The 18903-nt window shown below is 48.1% G+C and overlaps 2 protein-coding genes across 12 annotated transcripts in view; one reads left to right on the forward strand and one right to left on the reverse strand.

The window, feature by feature from the left end:
• Positions 1-18903, reverse strand: part of IDUA (iduronidase alpha-L-) — a 914728-nt gene that overhangs the window by 490724 nt on the left and 405101 nt on the right. For all 10 annotated transcript variants that reach the window (XM_029602401.1, XM_029602339.1, XM_029602392.1 and 7 more), the window contains one exon: positions 14453-14560. In XM_029602401.1, the coding sequence (XP_029458261.1) occupies positions 14453-14560 (108 nt within the window). The remainder of the gene's footprint in view (positions 1-14452; positions 14561-18903) is intronic.
• SLC26A1 (solute carrier family 26 member 1) overlaps positions 1-18903 on the forward strand; it is a 290173-nt gene that overhangs the window by 2366 nt on the left and 268904 nt on the right. Inside the window, exon 2 of one of the 2 annotated variants that reach the window (XM_029602318.1) lies at positions 17345-17471. The exons of the other annotated variant lie outside the window; for it this stretch is intronic. The gene's annotated coding sequence lies outside the window, so the exon portion shown is untranslated. The remainder of the gene's footprint in view (positions 1-17344; positions 17472-18903) is intronic. 2 annotated transcript variants of the gene reach the window in all.

Raw genomic sequence — 18903 nt, forward strand, 5'->3', positions numbered from 1 at the left:
CGTTTTTCCCTGACGGTCTCTTGGGGACGGTGAGGGGTCCGGAGGCCGAAGAGTTTTATTAATTCGCCGCTTCAGTTGTTGCCGCGCACCGCAGCCACCCCTCCCCCTCCCTCCCGCCGCGATGCAAAAATCGCCGAACGGCTCCGGAGCTCGGCACGGGCTTCAGCAGACCTCAGAGGGATTTTCTTCAGCTTTTCCTGAGGGGGAGTATGGCTTACCTGGTAGGCAGCTTGGAGGAGAGTCGGACCGCGCTGGCAGGAAGCGGCATGCCCCTTTTCCCCTCAGCGCTGGAACGGCGGCCATTTTCTCAGCTGACTCGGAGGCAGCTCTCTCTGAAGAGGACGTCGACGCTCCTCTCCAGGTTTCCTCTAACAGTATGGAGTTTCGGAGTGCAACGGACCAGGGCAGGCAAGGGGACGACGTCTCGGGGGGCCCCTCATCAGCACTTCCCGCTTTTTCGCCAGAATTCATTGTTTTAATGCACAAGGCATTTTTACAGAGCAGGGATCCGAATCTTGGAATTTGGGGTCCCCCTCTCCCCAAACTGGCCTGCTTGACACAGCTTTCGATGGCAGACCCTCCCTTAGGGAGGGCTTCTTTGCCCACAGGGGGTGTGGGGTCCACTCAGCCCCCCCCCCCCCCGTGATTCCTATACCGCTGCAGCAACCGTCGGGGGATCCATGGCAAGATCCAGATGCGGATGATCCCTCCCTGGCGGCCCAGGTAGAAGGTGACGACCCGAGGGTCCTCCGTATTTTTCAAGCAGCGGAACTGGATGATCTCATCCCCCACATCCTCCAGGAAATGGACATTGACCCTCCTCCGGATCCTGTGGCTCAGGATCCGAAGATTAAGAAAGGGGATCCTCTCCTAGCGGGCTTACGACCTCTAGCGAAAGCTTTTCCCATGCATCACAACATCTTGCAATTGATTTCAAGGGAGTGGGATACTCCTGAAGCCAATCTTCAAGTCGGTCGAGCCATGGAAAAGTTATACCCTCTCCCCACTGATTTCTTGGAGATTCTTAAGGTTCCTGCTGTTGATTCAGCGGTATCCGCGGTCACGAAACATACTACCATACCGGTCACGGGCGGGACGGCGTTGAAGGATGTCCAGGATCGCAAGGTCGAGGTTTACCTCAAGCGTATCTTCGAAGTCTCAGCGTTGGGGATGAGGGCTGCTATCTGCAGTTCCCTAGCACAGCGAGCAGCTCTGCGTTGGGTACAACAGCTTCTCACTTCCCAATCTTTGCCACAGGCAGAGACTATTCAGGCTGATAGACTTGAAGCGGCGGTTGCCTATGGAGCTCATGCTTTTTATGATCTGTTAAGGGTCCTCGCTTGTTCCATGGTGGCGGCGGTGTCCGCTCGTCGTCTTTTGTGGCTACGCAACTGGGCGGCAGATGCTTCGTCTAAGACGCGCCTGAGTTCCCTTCCTTTCAAGGGTAGGTGCCTATTTGGGGAAGATTTGGATCAGATCATCAAATCTCTTAATGAGAATGCGGTGCACAAGCTACCAGAAGATCGTCCACGTTCTTCTAGATCTTTTTATTCCTCCAGAAATAGGTACCGGAATCAACGGAGGTCGCGTCCTACTAGACAGCAGACACCTCGGGCTCCTTCTACACGATCACACACCTGGAACCGGTCCTTTCGAGGGCGCCGCCACGGTAAGGATACTCAAGGGGCAGGTCCTTCCTCGAAGGCTTCACAATGATGCCAGAAGGACCCAAGAGGGGATCCCCCACCTGGGGGGTCGCCTTACTCTCTTTTACAAGGAGTGGGCCCAAATTACGTCGGATCAATGGGTGCTGGACATCTTAAGACAAGGCTACGTATTAGATTTTGTACACGAACCCCGAGATCATTTTCTGTTTTCTCCTTGCGGTTCCCATCTCAAACAATTAGCTGTCCGACAGACTCTCGATCGACTGCTACAGCTGGGGGCGAAAGTACCGGTAGCGACCTCCGAACTGGGAAAAGGTCATTATTCAATCTACTTCGTGGTTCCCAAGAAAGAGGGCACTTTTCGACCTATCCTAGATCTCAAGACGGTCAACAAGTGTCTCAGAGTTCCTCGTTTTCGTATGGAAACGCTCCGTTCAGTGTTAGCAGCCGTGCATCCGGGAGAATTCTTGGCCTCTTTGGACCTTACAGAGGCATACCTTCACATCCCGATCCATCACCATCATCAGCGCTTCTTACGCTTCAAGATTTTGGGACAGCATTTTCAGTTTCGTGCTCTCCCTTTTGGTCTGGCGACGGCTCCACGTGTGTTCACCAAGATCATGGTAGTGGTGGCGGCGGCGCTCCGCAAGGAGGGTATCCTTGTACATCCCTATCTAGACGACTGGCTCATTCGGGCGAAGTCGAGGACGCAGGGTTACCGTGCAGTAGACAGGGTAGTACAGCTTCTTCAGTCTCTGAGATGGATCGTCAATTTCTCAAAGAGCAAACTGATACCGTCCCAATCGCTGGATTTTCTGAGAGCACACTTTGACACCAGCCGAGCCAAGGTATTTCTGCACCCGGACAGAGCTCGGGCTCTGCGTGCTCAGGTAACACAGTTCATGGCACTAGTTGCTCCCACGGCGTGGGATTCTCTCCAGGTACTGGGAACCATGGCCTCAACAATCGATTTGGTTCCTTGGGCCTTCGCTCATCTCAGGCCTCTCCAGAGGTCTCTGCTTTCGCGATGGAACCCAGTGTCGAGAGATTTTCAAGCAGTACTGCCCATCCCGGATGTTGTCTTGCTCAGCTTACAGTGGTGGCTGGACCCTCAACAATTAGCTCAGGGAGTGTCTCTACAGAACCCGGATTGGGTGGTCGTCACCACGGATGCCAGTCTCACCGGCTGGGGGGCGGTCTGTCAGGACAGGTCTCTCCAAGGCCGATGGACGATGGAACAGTCCACTTGGCCCATCAATCGGCTGGAGACCAGAGCAGTCCGTCTAGAGCTGCAGGGGTTCTACCCACTGGTACGCAGTCGAGCGGTTCGGATTCTTTCGGACAATGCAACCACAGTGGCGTACATCAATTGCTAGGGGGGCACCAGAAGCCATCTAGTCTTGTTGGAGACCGACGAGTTGATGACATGGGTGGAGCTACACTTACAGCAGCTAGCGGCTTAGCACATAGCGGGCGTGGACAACATTCAGGCAGATTTTCTCAGTCGACAACACCTGGATCCCGGAGAGTGGGAACTCTCGGAGGACGCAATGCGAAGGATAGTACAGCGTTGGGGGAGACCCCATGTGGATCTAATGGCAACCGCGACAAATGCAAAGGCCGCCCGGTTCTTCAGCCGCAGGCGAGAGCGCGGCGCGGAAGGAGTCGACGCACTGGTTCTTCCCTGGCCTCGACAGTGTCTCTTGTATGTCTTTCCTCCGTGGCCTCTAGTGGGCAAGGTTATCCGACAGATAGAGACGCATCAAGGTCCGGTGATCCTAGTTGCACCAGATTGGCCTCGTCGACCATGGTTTGCAGATCTTCTCAATCTGGCAGTAGACGGCCCTCTTCGGCTCAGTCATCTGCCACGTCTTCTTCGCCAAGGACCAATATTTTTCAAGGAGGCAGATCGCTTCTGTCTTGCTGCTTGGCTTTTGAGAGGCGTCAATTGAGATGGCGCGGATATCCAGAATCTGTCATCTCCACGCTCCTGAAAGCTAGGAAGACATCCACGTCAGTTACTTATGTCAGAGTATGGAAGGTTTTTGAGGAGTGGTGTGAGTCAAAATCGATTCTACCAACGCAGGCCTCGGTGACACATGTGCTTTCCTTCCTACAGGCTGGTCTGGATTTGGGCCTTGCCTATAATTCTCTTCGTGTGCAGGTGGCGGCGTTGGGAGCCTTCCTACGTAGTAATGACAGGGAGCTTCTGGCCTCACATCCAGATATCCTACATTTTCTACAGGGGGTAAAACACTTGAAGCCTCCAATTAGACCACCTTGTCCTTCTTGGAATCTCAATTTGGTACTCCGGGCTCTATGTGGCCGCCTTTTGAGCCTCTGACTTCGGCCACACTCAAGGATGTCACCCTTAAGACCATCTTCCTGGTGGCGATCAGCTCAGCATGTCGGATCTCTTAACTACAAGCTCTATCATGTAGGGAGCCATACCTTCGTTTCACGCCAGGGGGAGTATCCCTGCGGACAGTTCCATCTTTTCTGCCGAAGGTGGTCTCGACTTTCCATCTCAACCAATCGATAGAGCTTCCGTCATTTTTATCCTCTGATTCTTCTGACCTGCGTCGGTTGGATGTCCGACGTTCTTTGATACATTATTTGGAGGTCACTAATGAATTTCGACTGTCCGATCATTTGTTTGTCCTTTGGTCGGGACCCAGGAAGGGTTGCATGGCATCCAAACAATCGCTCGCTGGCTGAAAGGAGCGATTATAGCCGCATACATCGGAGTGGGTAAGTCTCCACCTTTAGCTGTTAAGGCGCATTCTCTCCGCGCTCAAGCGACGTCGTGGGCGGAAAGTTCTGCAGTTTCTTCTCAGGAAATCTGTAGGGCGGCCACATGGAAGTCTCTCCACACTTTCGCAAGACATTATCGTCTAGACATTCGCGTGCCATCTCACGGTCAGCTTGGAGACAGGGTCCGCGACACACCCATGATGGGGAAGCTTTGGTACATCCCACAGTCTGGAATGATCCTGGTATGAACAGGGAAAAGAAAATTATTCCTTACCTGCTAATTTTTGTTCCTGTAGTACCATGGATCATTCCAGACCCCTCCCTGGTTTTGGGGGTTCTTTGTGGGCCATCCCTGCTTTCCTGTCTTCACAATATTTTCACTCTGTATCTCTAGTTATTGCGAGCTGTGTCTTTGAACACAGTGCTGTTTGCAAGTTCTCAGTTACAGTTTTTTGAGTACAAGTTAGTTGCTGTCACTTACAGCTGTTATTTTTTCTCTATATTTTTTAGATTAATTGATTCCTCTGGTTCTGTCTCTTCTCATCTTGGCTTTGCTAGTCCAGTTACTGAGGATTGAGGTGAGGGAGGCGTGGCTATATAGGTCCTCCCCTGGGAATTTTTGGTTCTAACTCCATCTGCTGGACAGGGACCATAACCCACAGTCTGGAATGATTCATGGTACTACAGGAACGAAAATTAGCAGGTAAGGAATAATTTTCTTTTTTCCTTTATCACTGTTATATTTTGTTCACTCAATCTACCTTATAAATGGGCTCTGACCGACGGCCCGCAAATGCGCAGTAGAGAGCAGCTCTACCATGCATGCGCAGGTGAGCACGTCGGTCAGAGCGGAGCGTGCCCGAAAAAACAAAATGGTGCTGGGAGGAGCAAGGGCGGTGGCGAGGAGCAATAGCGGCGGTGGCGCGAGGGAAGGAGATCTTCCATCTGCCGGTTGTGGATGAGCTGAGAGGGGGGATGGAGGAGAGAGTGGGGGGAGGGGGGGAGGGAGGAGAGAATGAGGGGAGGGAGGAAGGTGAGAGGGAGGGAGACTAGAGGGGGGAATGTGAGAGGGAGGGAGACTAGAGGGGGGAGGTGAGAGGGAGGGAGGGAGAATAGAGGTGGGAGGGAGATGAGGGGAGGGATTGGGAAGGAGAATGAGTGGGGAGGAATGGACGGAAATTTTTTTTTAAATGTAGCCCGTTGTTACGGGCTTAACGGCTAGTTTCAATATATCTTGTCTGGTAGACTCTAATACCCGGTCCCTCCTTCAATCCTCCTCTTAACATTTTCCTAACTTTAGTTTCCATATCCACCACTTTTTTTGTTAAAGGTTTCAACTGAGATGTGAAATTACTGTTAAGAACTACCAGCATCTCCCAAGTTACTTCTAATGAGAAAACTGGTGGCCTTACCAGTGGTAGTGTTCCCACTTCACACTCCAATAGATCTAACTCTGTATTATCAGCAAAGGCACGAAGCTGGGATAGTCCTTCAGTTGTGAATTCCTCGGAGATGCCACCAGAGGTGGCCTCCACTGCGGCTAGCTTTGAAGTTCTTCCTGGGTCCCCTCCTACGTCGTCAGCCTCAATGGGATGCGGCGGGGTGACCAACAAAGAAGCAGTTCTCACAGTCGCAGGATTCTCCGGAGGTGTTCTCTGAACCGGGGACAATGAGATCACAGAGTCAAGAAGAGAGTTTGATGCCATACCTTCCTGGTACTCTTCTAGCGACACCTCACCCAGATTGGTAATTCCTCGCCTGATGTGAGCATCCATCGGTCCCAACACCCGGCCTCCTGGGGTGCCTTCAATAATCAGCCTCTCAAGGGCCCGAAGTTTTCGGCCCGAGTGGGGCATTAAATCTTCACAAGGAAACAAGATCCAAAAGGAAAAAAAAAAATTCAAAGGCACTCAGCTCAATGAATTCAAGCCAACTTCTTGGATTCCCCCTATATGGAGACATGGAAAGGAGAAAGATAGGCAATCGGAGTTTCAGAATGAGACTCAAAGAAAAAATATCCAAGTTGAAACAAAGCCGCGCGTGCCGCTGTAGGGCCTGATTTAAAGGCCTTTCCGATGTCCCTCGCCGCTGATGTCAGGACCCTGGGGTAGCCTCGTCTGCAGCCCCGTCGAAGGCAGGATGTGCACCACACTCCTGGTATAGCCGCCGGCTCTCTTCTCACATTCTCCTCCCCGGTCTCAATGGGAACGTTGCTGTAGGGCCTGATTTAAAGGCTCCTCCGATGTCTCTCGCTGCTGATGTCAGGACACTGGGGTAGCCTCGTCTGCAGCCCCATCGAAGGCAGGATGTACACCACACTCCCGGTATAGCCGCCGGCTCTCCTCTCACCTTCTCCTCCCCGGTCTCCTCCCCCTCTAATTTCATGAGCAGGGGCTGGAGACCTGTGAGCAATCCCCTTTACCCCATAGAGGAAGCAAGTCACAGCATGAAACTTTTTGGATACAGACTTTTGGATTTTTCCCCGTTTTGTTCATGTGGAGGATTTTTTGTCCCACCCCTCTGCACAATCTAGTGAAGGAGATAGAGAGCTGCAAGCTGAACTGGAACATCTGGCCTCTCTCCCTGAGAGGTCCTTCAGGGTTATACCATCAAGACTTTGGAGATTCCCAATTGGATCTCCACCCCAAAGGATCGGGACACAGGCTGTGGAATTCAGACTGAACTTTGGACTCAGGTAGGATCTTTTCGTGGTGAGGGGCTCCCCCCTAGGATTCTCCTCTACTAGGCTACTGCAAGGATGAGTAGGCAGTGGTGAGCTCCCTCCCAGGACCTGGAGAGATGGACACCAGCACCCCCGCAGAGACACCATGTAAATAGTTCGACTGTACAGTTTCAGTTGTTGAATGTTTTTGGGGCAGTGATTGACCTTTTGGAAATGGTCATTAAATATGATTTTAACACCCAGACTGCGTTGAGGAGAACACCACACCAGAAAGCCACACACCATAGAAGAGACTCTCCATCACTTGGGCCACAGAGGTTTTCCCCTCCCCCCACAGAAAGAGCTCACTCCCTGGAAAGTCCGGGAAGGAGGGGAAGGATAGCAAGAGCAGCCCCGACTTTTAGGGCCCTAAGGGAACCAGCACAACCCCAGCAAAGGGTTACAAGTGGTATACAAAATAAAGTGTGTTGAATCCTTCCTGTGTGAATCCTCCTTTGCTACAAGCCGCTGCCTAACCCACAGCCTTAGGGGTAGGAAGGGGAGAAGAACCCAAAAGTGTAACAATATTATCAACGATGATGCCTAGATCCATTTTCTGAATGATGAATCCTAATGTGGAACCTTGCATTGTTTAGCTATAACTTGGGTTACTCATCCCTAAGTGCATCACTTTGCACTTGTCCACATTAAATTTCATTTTCCATTTGCATGCCCAGTCTCCCAGTTTTGCAAGGTCCTCTTGCAATTTCTCACAATCCTCTTGTGATTTAATAACTTTGAATAATTTTGTGTCATCAGCAAATTTTATCACCTCGTTCCCATTTACAGGTTATTTATAAATATATTAAAAAGCAGTGGTCCCAGAACAGATCCATGGAACACTCCATTATTCACCTTTCTCCATTGGGAAAATTTACCATTTAGCCCTACTCTCTTCTCTGTTTTCTATCTTTTACCCAGTTGGCAATCCACAATAGGATACTGCCCCCTATCCCAGGACATTTTAATTTCCAAAGAAGTCTCTCATGAGGGAGCTTGTCAAATGCTTTCTGGAAATTCAGATATACTGTATCAACTGGCTCACCTTTATCCACATGTTTATTTACACCCTCAAAAAAATGTAGCAAATTGGTGAGACAAGACTTGCCTTGGGTCAAATCCATGTTGGCTTTGTCCCATTAAACTATGCCTATCTATATGTTCAGCAATTTTCTTCTTTCTACTATTTTGCCTGGCATGGATATAAGACTCACTGGTCTGTGTTAGGAATTGTGGACCCTTGGCCTGAGGTGGGGTTGGCGCTACCTGTAGGGATTGAACCCCGCAGGTCCCCACCATCGGGAGGCGAGGCCGGCCGGGAAGCAGAGGCCAACAGGAACTTCGCCAGTACCAGCCCACTGAATAGTACCAGCCCACTGCAGGTTGAGCCCTTGGGTGCCAGGGCCAGCTGGTCTTAGGTGGGCCTCTGCATGGCTGGAGAGGCAGCCAGATGAGATGAGACATGGCTGGAGAGGCAGCCAGATGAGTCAGGGAGAGCCAGGGAGGTCAGGTCCGGTCCAAGGTTGAGGGCAGGCGGCAAGAAGCGAGGGTCAAGTCCAGTCTGAGGTTGTGGTGCCTTCGAGGAGTAAAGTAGGCACTGTGGAGCAGGAGTGCTGCAGCAGGCCCCGGGGAGCAGGAGTGCTGAAGCAGGATCTCGTGGAGTAGGAGCGTTGAGGCAGTCTCCGTGGAGCAGGAGTGCTGTAGCAGGATCTCGTGATATAGAAGCGCTGAGGCAGGCCCCGTGGAGCAGGAGAACAGTAGCAGGAACCCATGATGTAGAACCGCTGAGGCAGGCCCCATGGAGCAGGAGCACTGAAGCAGGATCCCATGATGTAGAAGCACTGAGGCAGGCCCCGTGGAGCAGGAGAACAATAGCAGGAACCCATGATGTAGAAGCGCTGAGGCAGGCCCCATGGAGCAGGAGCACTGAAGCAGGATCCCATGATGTAGAAGCACTGAGGCAGGCCCCGTGGAGCAGGAGAACAGTAGCAGGAACCCATGATGTAGAAGCGCTGAGGCAGGCCCCATGGAGCAGGAGCACTGAAGCAGGATTCCATGATGTAGAAGCGCTGAGGCAGGCCCCATGGAGCAGGATCCCGTGATGTAGAAGTGCTGAGGCAGGCCCTGTGGAGCAGGAGTGCAGTAGCAGGATCCCGTGAAGTAGAAGCGCTGAGGCAGGCTTCGTGGAGCGGGAGCGCTGAAGCAGGAATCCATAGAGCAGAAACAGCAGGTCAGGAACGCTAAGGCAGAACCACTGAAGCAGGAACCAGGGAACTTGTTGCCAAGATAGCTAGTGGGGGAGAGAGGCCGTCCTTAAATATTTCGGGGGGTCTGATGTCATGAACTGGGGATAGCCCTGAGGTTCCCGCCATTGGTCCTTTAAAAGGAGTGCTGGTGGCCCACGCACCTAAGGAGGGCCCGAGTCAGAGCGCCAGTCGGCAGCATCCCGGCCACCACATGTCCTGGAGGCACGGCGGGACACAACGGCGGTGGCTGGCTGCAGCCAAGAGAGCACCAGGAGCAAGGAACAAAGTGAGGCATGGGGTGAGTTGTGCCGGCCGCGGGTTGCCGCAGCTGGTGGGTGTAACAGTCTGTAGTTTCTTGGATCACCTCTTGATCCCTTTTTAAAAATTGGCATTACATTGGCAACCCTCAAGACTTCAGGTACCATGGATGATGTTAATGATAGTTTACAAATTTCCAACAGTAGGTCCACAATTTCATTTCTCAGTTCCTTCAGCACTCTGGGATGTATGCCATCTGGTGCAGGTGATTTTCTACTCTTTATCTTGTCAGTTTGCCCTAGTTCATCTTCGAGGTTCACTGAGATTTGTTTCATTTCCTCTGAATCATCAACTTTGAATATCATTTCTGGCATGGGTATCTTTCTTACATCTTTCTCAGCATAAACCGAATCAAAGAATTCATTTAATCTCTCTGCTATGGCTTTGTCATCCCTAAGTACCCCTTTTACCCCTTAATTATCTAATGGTCCAACTGACTCCCTCGCAGTCTTTTTATCTGAAATGTACATGAAAAAGATTTTATTATGAGGTTTTGCTTCCATTGCAAGCTTCTGTTGGAAGCAGGATGCTGGGCTCAATGGACCTTGGTCTGACCCAGCATGCCTTTGCTTATGTTCTTATTTCTCCTGCTCCAATCTTCATTAGGTCTAATCAGATATGGTAGGAGCTGGGAGACCTTTAGTGGGAGAGGGAAGAGGCACAGGGAGATGTACTTAAGTCCATGGATAGGGGAAATATTCAGGGCACAGAAGGCATCTAGTACTTTCTGCCAGGGGGTTGTGGAAATTAGAGTTCTGAGGCCCTTTCTGCTGACTCTGTTCAGTTGATTGGGAGGTTTGGAGGTCCCTTATGCTTGCTACCTGAGGTATCAAGGCGTGTTCTTGCTGCCAGGTGGATGGGAGAAGATAGAGAATTGAAGAACCCTTGTACTAGCTGCTGGAAAGGAAGGCTCTTTGTTATTGCTGTTAACAGGAAGGAGGGATTGGAGCTTGGAGGACCACTGAGCTTGACTCTGGGGTGGAACAGGGCTCAAAGACCTGTTTGCTTGTTTCTAGGGTAGAGGGCACTATGAGGTTGTGACGATCAGGGCTTAGAGGCCCCCTTTTTTTGCTGCCAGGATTGAGCTTGGAGACCCCTTACACTTTGTGCAGTGGAGACATTCCCTGGCGCTAACAGGCTCAAAATTAAAGGACCAGTTAGCATGTATTTTGTACTGAATTATTAATTATACTGATGCAGGAATTTTGCATGCTGAGGAAGCATGTTGTATTGAGAAATCTGAAAGAACAGTATATGGGAAGGGCACCAAGCCCATAAACAAAAGACCCAAAACAGAGGTGACAGTCATTTACCTAAAGAAATAGAGCCTGGGCAGTCACCAAGATAGATCTGTTTCCATGCTTGCCATGCATCTTTCCTGACAATAACCTACAACTAAGGGTCAAATCCTGATGATCTCTGATGTAATCATCTGAAAGTTTCTAGAAATATCATAAGACAAATGACCACCTCACCTGCAAAGAAAGCCATGACCAACTCAAGTCAGCCCAAACTTGTTCTACTTGTCCACCCCTCTTCTCAAACTGAAGAACATGAGAAAGAAGGTTTTACTCCTTCCTACTCTTTGATTGAGTCACTACAGAGTGTGTGACCCACATCCCTGAAATCCTTGCACAATATTATAAGAAGAAAATAATGACAGTCAGATAGATCTTCAGATTTCACTACATTCACACACACACACACACACACACAGTGGTGCGGTCTGCACCGCTTCCCCTCTCTTCCCCGTGACCAGCGCCTACCTCCGCGTCTGGGGACGCCGCACTCCGCGGTCTCCAGGACCCAAGGACGCGCTCAGTTCCATGTGGCATCCGCCATTTGCCTGTCTCTCTCACCGCGGCCTCGCGCACGCGCGAGTACGGCCACTTTGAGCGCCCAGAACCCGGAAGTCAAGCCCCGCCTGCGCTGATGACGTCACGCTCTGAGACAGATATAACCGGCGTCCGGACGTTCCATCATCGCCTTGCAACGAGGTTCACTACAGTCTTGTAGTTCTGAGTTGCGCTTCGTCTTGCTGAGTTCCTGCCTCTGACCTTGGAGTTCCTGACTACGCTCTGCCTGCTGCCTGCCTCGAACCCGGTTCGTCCCTGACTATGCTCTGCCTGCTGCCTGCCTGGACCCCGGTTCGTCCCTGACTACGCTCTGCCTGCTGCCTGCCTTGACCCCGGTTCGTCCCTGACCACGCTCTGTTGCCGCCTGCCTTGGATCCCGGCTCGTCTCTGTTCCTGCTTCAGCCTTCAGCCTTGCCTTCACATGCTGGCTGCGGACCCTGCTCCAGGTTTCTACTTGCTCCTACTCACATCTGCTCCTTTGGAGACTCTATTACCTTTGGACTTCCTGGTTCTCTGTTGCTGGACTCTCTCTAGTACCCAAGTCCCAAGGTGCCAGAACCCTACGGGCCCCTCCTAGGGGGTTCTGGGTACCCGGGTGAAGATCTTGTGCTAGACTCATTACCATTGGACTTCCTGGTTCTCTGTTACTGGACTCTCTCTCTGGTACCTAAGTCCCTAGGAGCCAGGACCCTACGGGCTCCTCCTGGGGGGTTCCTGGTTTCCGAGCAATCACCTGGTGAACACTTTGAGCCTTGGCTCCGCCTCCCGGCCTACCCCACCTCTCATGGTAGGTCCGCCCAAGTGTCCACTATTCCACAGCAGTACCCAACTGCAACACACAGGAGATGCAGATTTGAACTTCAGCCCCTTCTCCACACACAGATTTCCAGAGAGAATATTTACATAGAAGATCTAAAATCTGGGGCTAGCAGGTAAAAAGTACATGTACAAGAAGAAGAAGATTTGATTAAAGACTCCTGAGAAGCCAGAGCACTGAAGAATTTCTGCAATCAATAATTTCAGACTCAAAAGTAATTTATTATTAGAAAAGAAAACTTTGCTCACTCATTAGTATATTTTCTCTATAAGATTCAGAAAGAGAAGTAGCAAGTATTTAAGCAGTATGTTTTTCTCTTATTAAAGATATTGTGATAAATAAAATTGTCAAAGTGACTTACAGTAAATTGCTGATGGAACCTTGATCTTATATAAATCAAACCTTGATTTGAAATAAACAAGTTTTTTCCTTTAAATTTACCTTCTTCTGCCATCTGATAGTTGGAGACATGTATTGCGTTTAATTTTAAAATATTTATTAAAATTTAGCTCAGCTTTTTCTTTGGTAACTCAAGGTAAGTTACATTCAGATACTGTCTTATTTATTTGTTTATTTAGGTGTTTTATATACCGTTGTGCCAAAAGAAGATCACAACAGTTTACAGAACTGGCATTCATATACATGGTCAACAATCATGTGCTTTGTGTTAGTGTTTACCTTTCTGATTCAACCTCACAGCAAATACACATTTTAGTTTACTGTAGATATTTCCCTGTTCCCAGGGGGCTTACAATCTAGTTGGAAGCGGGTTGTATAGGCGCTAACTAATCCCCTTGTGCAATAAGGGGATTAGCGCCTCTACAATGTGCATCTAACATGGAGTGAATCTAATAGCGCTCATCACATGCAAATGCACGTGAATGAAGCTATTAGGCATTCACTCCCGATGCGGAAAAAAAAATGTGCGTCTAGGGTGCACATTTAGTGATCAGAAATTAACGCCTGTCTGGAACAGGCATTAATAGCAGAGTGCTCTTAAAACTAGTACAGAAAAGCAGAAAAATACGCTTTTATGTACTGCCTCCTACTTAATTTCATTGCGATATTAAGTAGGAGGAAAACCAAAACTAAATAAAGTTTAAAAAAAACAAAAAAAAAACCCGCTGACAGTCAGGTGCAGGAAACAGATGCTCAACTGACAAGTGTCCGTTTCCTGAACCCCCTGGCTGTGCGGCATTTAGGGAAACCGACGCTGATCGGGTTCTCGTTAGCAAGGAGGCGCTAGGGGCGCGCAATATTACATGGCAACCCCGGGGGGAGCACGTGGGCGCGCCCGCTTTCTGCACATATTTATTGCATCGTCCCCTAGATTTGTACCTGATGCAATGGAAGACGAAGTAACTTTCCTACGGTCACAAGGAATGTCAGCAGGCAGGGACTGATTTAAGATTTTGGTTCCCTTAGGTAAGGAGCCATGGTGGTCCTCCTTTTGAGCATTGTCAGCCAATGGTTTTACAGCAAGCAGATGCAGGCTTCGCTTTGCCCTGGAAATTTGGTACTCTAGGGATAGCCTATGGTGAACTATGCCTCAATCCTGGCTTGTCAGCAGGATTTGAACCATGGCTTCCCTGGTTCTCAGCCTGCTGCTCTAACCGCTAGGCTTCTCTTCATTCAAGAAATTGTAATTTGATAATAACCTGATTTTAATTTCATAAATGCCTGCCTGCCTCACTTGCAAGAAGCCCAGATCATTCCAGCAGACAGCTAGATTGCATAGGATATTGTTTCTTGGTTTCCATGCACCATGGCCATGATAGTGTGGAAAAAATGTAATATGCACACAGTAAAACTTATTGCATATTACATTAAGTAGAGTTTTATTATGTGTACAAAATTTTACCCACTTGCACAGTACATTTTATTCCTGCAAGCTTTATTGCTTAATCCATTAAGTGATATAAAATTATATGCATATCTTAATTGTATCTTAATTGCTGCAGAATCTAAAAAATATGCTGCACAAATTGCTAATTCTTCCTGTAGAATCTACACATAATCTACTGTAGGAAAACAAGGGTCTGAATTAATATAAACAAATTTTAAAACCTTACCTATGTACCTCTTGGCTATAGTAGAGACAAGATTCTTCCATGCCAGCACTTGTATTTTATCTTCAAAATCAGTGAAATATCCAGATGGATTACCCATCAGTTCAAATCCTTTAATAAGTACACAAAATAATATTGATTATTTTCACAATAAGATTAAAGTCTTGATTCTGCAAATTTCCTGAGCTATATAATAAATGTGTGCATTTAAAATTGTATTGTTTCATTATTTTGTTTTCCTTTTTTTTTTTTTTTGTAATTGTTTATTTTCCAATACAGCCAACAAAAAACAGCAAGATAACTGTAATGATACAAACATGTGTTATGAACTATAAATACAAACTCTCAATTGAATATATCACACCCCTGTACAGAATTTCAATATAATAAAACACTCCTTGAAATTAAATCTTGTCTTTGTTATCCAATTACTTTTCAGTTTACCCCCCTTAGACAAACCCCCCTCCCCCTCCCCACCCTAAAGGCCTGCTATATAGTAGGTCCGGTGGCTGTCGTGGTAACATTAATGTATGGTTTTCCAAGGCAGTATGGGTGCCATATCGCATGGAATTTCTGTACCCTTTGATTCCTTATGGCAGTGAGGTGCCCCAACTGGTAAACTTTAGCTACTCAGTTAAGTATGTTCATAAGAGTAGTTGTGTGTACATTCTTCCACAGGTAAGCTATTTCGCAACATATTGCTATCAAATTTATTTATTTATTTATTTATTTTAAAGCTTTTACTATACCGACATTCGTAGGTCACATCACGCCGGTTTACAAAAAACTGAAGCAGGCAGAAATTACAATAAACATGGTGGGGGTAGGAGGAGCAGGCGAGAAGGGGGAGAGGGGGGCAAGGGGCAAGAGCAGCTGGAAAGATAAAGGACAGGCGAGTGAGAAGTGACAGGAATGAACAATAAAAGAACAGTAAGAGGAACAGTATATCTGTAACTGTATTCTTAAAAGATAATGTAAGAGGCAAAAAAACATATTTACATAATTTACAATATTTGCTTGGGACGTCTCCATGGCGGACGGAGGACAGAAGAGAGGGAGGAGCGGTATGAGAAATTGGTAGGAGGGGTAACACCTCGAAGGCAGCCGGGGTGTAAAGATAGGATGGGAGGAAAGGGAGGGGGAGAGGGAGGAGCGGGTAGGAAGGAGGACGGCCGCAGATGTAGAGGGAGAAGAGGGCTATGTTTGACTAACTTCTGGAAAGGCTTGCCTGAAGAGCCATGTCTTAATGCCTTTTTTGAAGGCATGTAAGGAGGGCTCAAGTCGTAGATGGGGAGGCAGTGAATTCCAGAGGGTGGGGCCGGCTATGGTGAAAGCTCTTTCTCTGGTATTGGTGAGGTGTGCGGTTTTGAGGGGTGGGGTGTGCAGGGTGCCTGCGAGGCCAGTTCTAGTGGGGCGATTAGAAGTACGGAAGCGTGGCATGTCCTTGAGCCATGCAGAGTTGTTTTTATGCAGGGCATTATGCAAGATGGTGAGGATTTTGTATTGAAGACGGAAAGGGATTGGTAGCCAGTGCAGGTCCTTAAGTATAGGGGTTATGTGTTCAGTCTTGCGGGTATTGGTTGTAATTCTTGCCATGGCATTCTGTAGGATTTGTAGGGGTTTGATGGTGGAATGAGGGAGGCCTAACAGAAGGGAGTTGCAATAGTCGAGTTTGGAAAGGATGGTCGTCTGCAGGACTAATCGGAAATCTTGGGCATGGAGGAGTGGCTTCAGTTTTTTAAGAATATGGAGTTTGTAGAAGCCTCCTTTTAGTAGGGACTTAATGTGAGGTTTAAAGTTGAGGTGTTGGTCTAATAGGACTCCTAGGTCTCTTACAGAGGGTAAAGGTGAGTGGGTTGGAGCGGGGGTGGAATCAGTGGGGAGGGTTGTGTACTCAGGTTGATTGGAGATGATGAGGATTTCAAATACTGTAGTATTAACAGTTTCTGTGAGTCATCTATAGTATCATCAGTCATGCTTAACAAACAAAGTTTAGGGGTTCAAGCTATACGGACACCCAATACTTAAAAAAGATGTTCCAGCATATATTCCCATGTTTTCACCACCTTAGGGCATGTCCACCACATATGAAAAAAGGTGCCTTTCTCCCCACACTGCCTCCAACACATGGGACTGGCCCTATTATTCAATTTGTTTAGGCGTTCGGGTGACATATACCACCTATATAGCAGTTTATAACCATTTTCTTTAATGGTGGCTGATATCGAACTCTTGCTCGTATGTGTGTGGCACATATCCCACTCTATTTCTGAGAGCTCCACCTTGAGATTCGCCTCCCATCGGAGTTGGTAGGTCATTTTAATTTTGAGGCCACTATTGATAATCATATATAGTCTTGTGATTAGACGAGTCAGCGGGCTGGTCTGTGCACACAGGGATGCCCCTTCCGCTTTAAAGTAATGTGCTAGTTGTAAATATGTATACCTATCTATGGGATCCAAGGTGTAGTGCTGTTGTAGATCTACATATGGAATTAGTTGGGTTCCGCAATAGAACTGTCCAATCTGTGTTAGACCTTTCTCCTGCCATCTGTGGATAAAGACCCTATCCGTTCCTGGTGAGAAAACAGGATCATACAGGAAGGATGTCGAATGGTGTACCCCCTTATCCCCCACTAAGTAGAGCCGCCATTTCAGCCATACCTTGAATACAGCTTGAGAAAAAGGTATTAACTGCCTGTATGTATCTTTGCCCCCCATTTTACTCTAAACCCTGTATTCGAGGGGTGGTTCACCAGCCACTACCTGTGCTTTATTGATCCATGGTTTTACATCCCCCTTCCCGTGCCAGCTGATGACCACTCCCAGCATGGTGGCTGAGTAGTACCAGTATAGATTGGGTATATTAAGTCCTCCCCTACTCCTGTCTCTGTAGAGTACCTGTCGGGACACCCTGGGAGGTTACCTTTTCCAAATAAATCGGAAAATCTTCCTCTGCCATATGCGCATGGAACCCTCCGGTACTTCTACTGGCAAGGTTTGGAACATATAACAGAAGCATGGTAAGACATTCATTTTGATCACCGCTATCCTTCCAAACCACGAGATTTCTGATCTGTCCCATCTATACATATCTTGTTGTATTCGATTAGGGGGTCATAGTTTAAATGATTATCAACATTGGTTCCAATCTTGACTCCAAGATACTTTACATGATTTTTATCCAATCGGAAGGGTAGAGATTCTCCCACCTGAGCATACTGCACTGCTGACATGGACAAATTCAATAATTCAGACTTATCAACATTGATTTTAAAGCCTGATAGCTGCCCAAATGTAGTGAGTTCCTCCAATAAAGATGGCAAGGATGTTCCCAGTTCTGAAACCGTGAAAAGCAGATCGTCTGCAAAAAGGGCATTTTATAGTCAGTCGTCCCGATACGTATTCCCTGAATTTGATCGTGAGTCCTCACTCTAGCTGCGAATGTTCAAGTGAGAGGGCGAGTAGGAGAGGAGATAAAGGGCACCCCTGTCTTGTACCGCATTTAACCTCAAATGGATCCGAGTAAGATCCGTTAATTTTTATTCTTGCTTGGGGATGATCATACAGTTTCTGAACCCATGTGATAAATGATTCACCCAGCCCCAATTTCTCTAGTACCTGGAATAGATATGGCCAATGTATGCGGTCGAAGGCCTTTTCGGCGTCGACCGCTAGCAGAACTGCCGGGATGTCCTGGCGCTGTGCCCACCACATTAGTTCAACCACTCTGCGAACATTTATTTATTTATTTATGGTTTTTATATACATTATCTGAAGCTAAAGTTCCGGGTATAAACCCTGACTGATCCGCTGCTACTAAGAGGGGTGTTACCCTCCACAGGCACACCGCTAAGGCCCTGGCCAATATTTTAAGTTCTATGTTGATCCCAGGTTTCGCTAGCACAGTGAGACCTGCTGCGTTGGATACCGGGGCAATCAAGCCATCTGACGTAAAGAATTATACATTTTTACTAGAGAGGATATTAATTCTGCGCTAAACATTTTATAGTACCAGGCTGTATATCCATCAAGTCCTGGGGCCTTCCCTATTTTAAGATCCTTTATAATACTCAGACTTTCTCCCTCGGATACTTCTGCATTAAGCTTTTCCCTATGCTTTTCAGTTAATTTTACCAAATCCACTCCCTCCAGATATTGTGATATGTCCCGTGTGGTGCACTGTGGTTCGGAATCATATAGTGTTCGATAAAAGTACGTGAATCGTTGCCCTATGTCTGCCTAAGTGTATACAAAGTTTCCCTGGGTGTCCCTTATCTTGGTGATCTGAGTTTGTGCGTCCCTCTCCTTTAAGAAAGAGCACTGTCACTGGCTGGTCCTGTGCTGTGGAACACCATGCCACTCGAGATAAGGCTACAGAGAGATTTTAAAATATTCAGAACCAACTTGAAAACCTGGCTCTTTAAACAAGCTTTTTGTAAAGAAAAAGAGAAG

This window comes from Rhinatrema bivittatum, chromosome 1 (assembly GCF_901001135.1).
Source record: "Rhinatrema bivittatum chromosome 1, aRhiBiv1.1, whole genome shotgun sequence".
Classification (NCBI taxonomy): Eukaryota; Metazoa; Chordata; class Amphibia; order Gymnophiona; family Rhinatrematidae; genus Rhinatrema; species Rhinatrema bivittatum.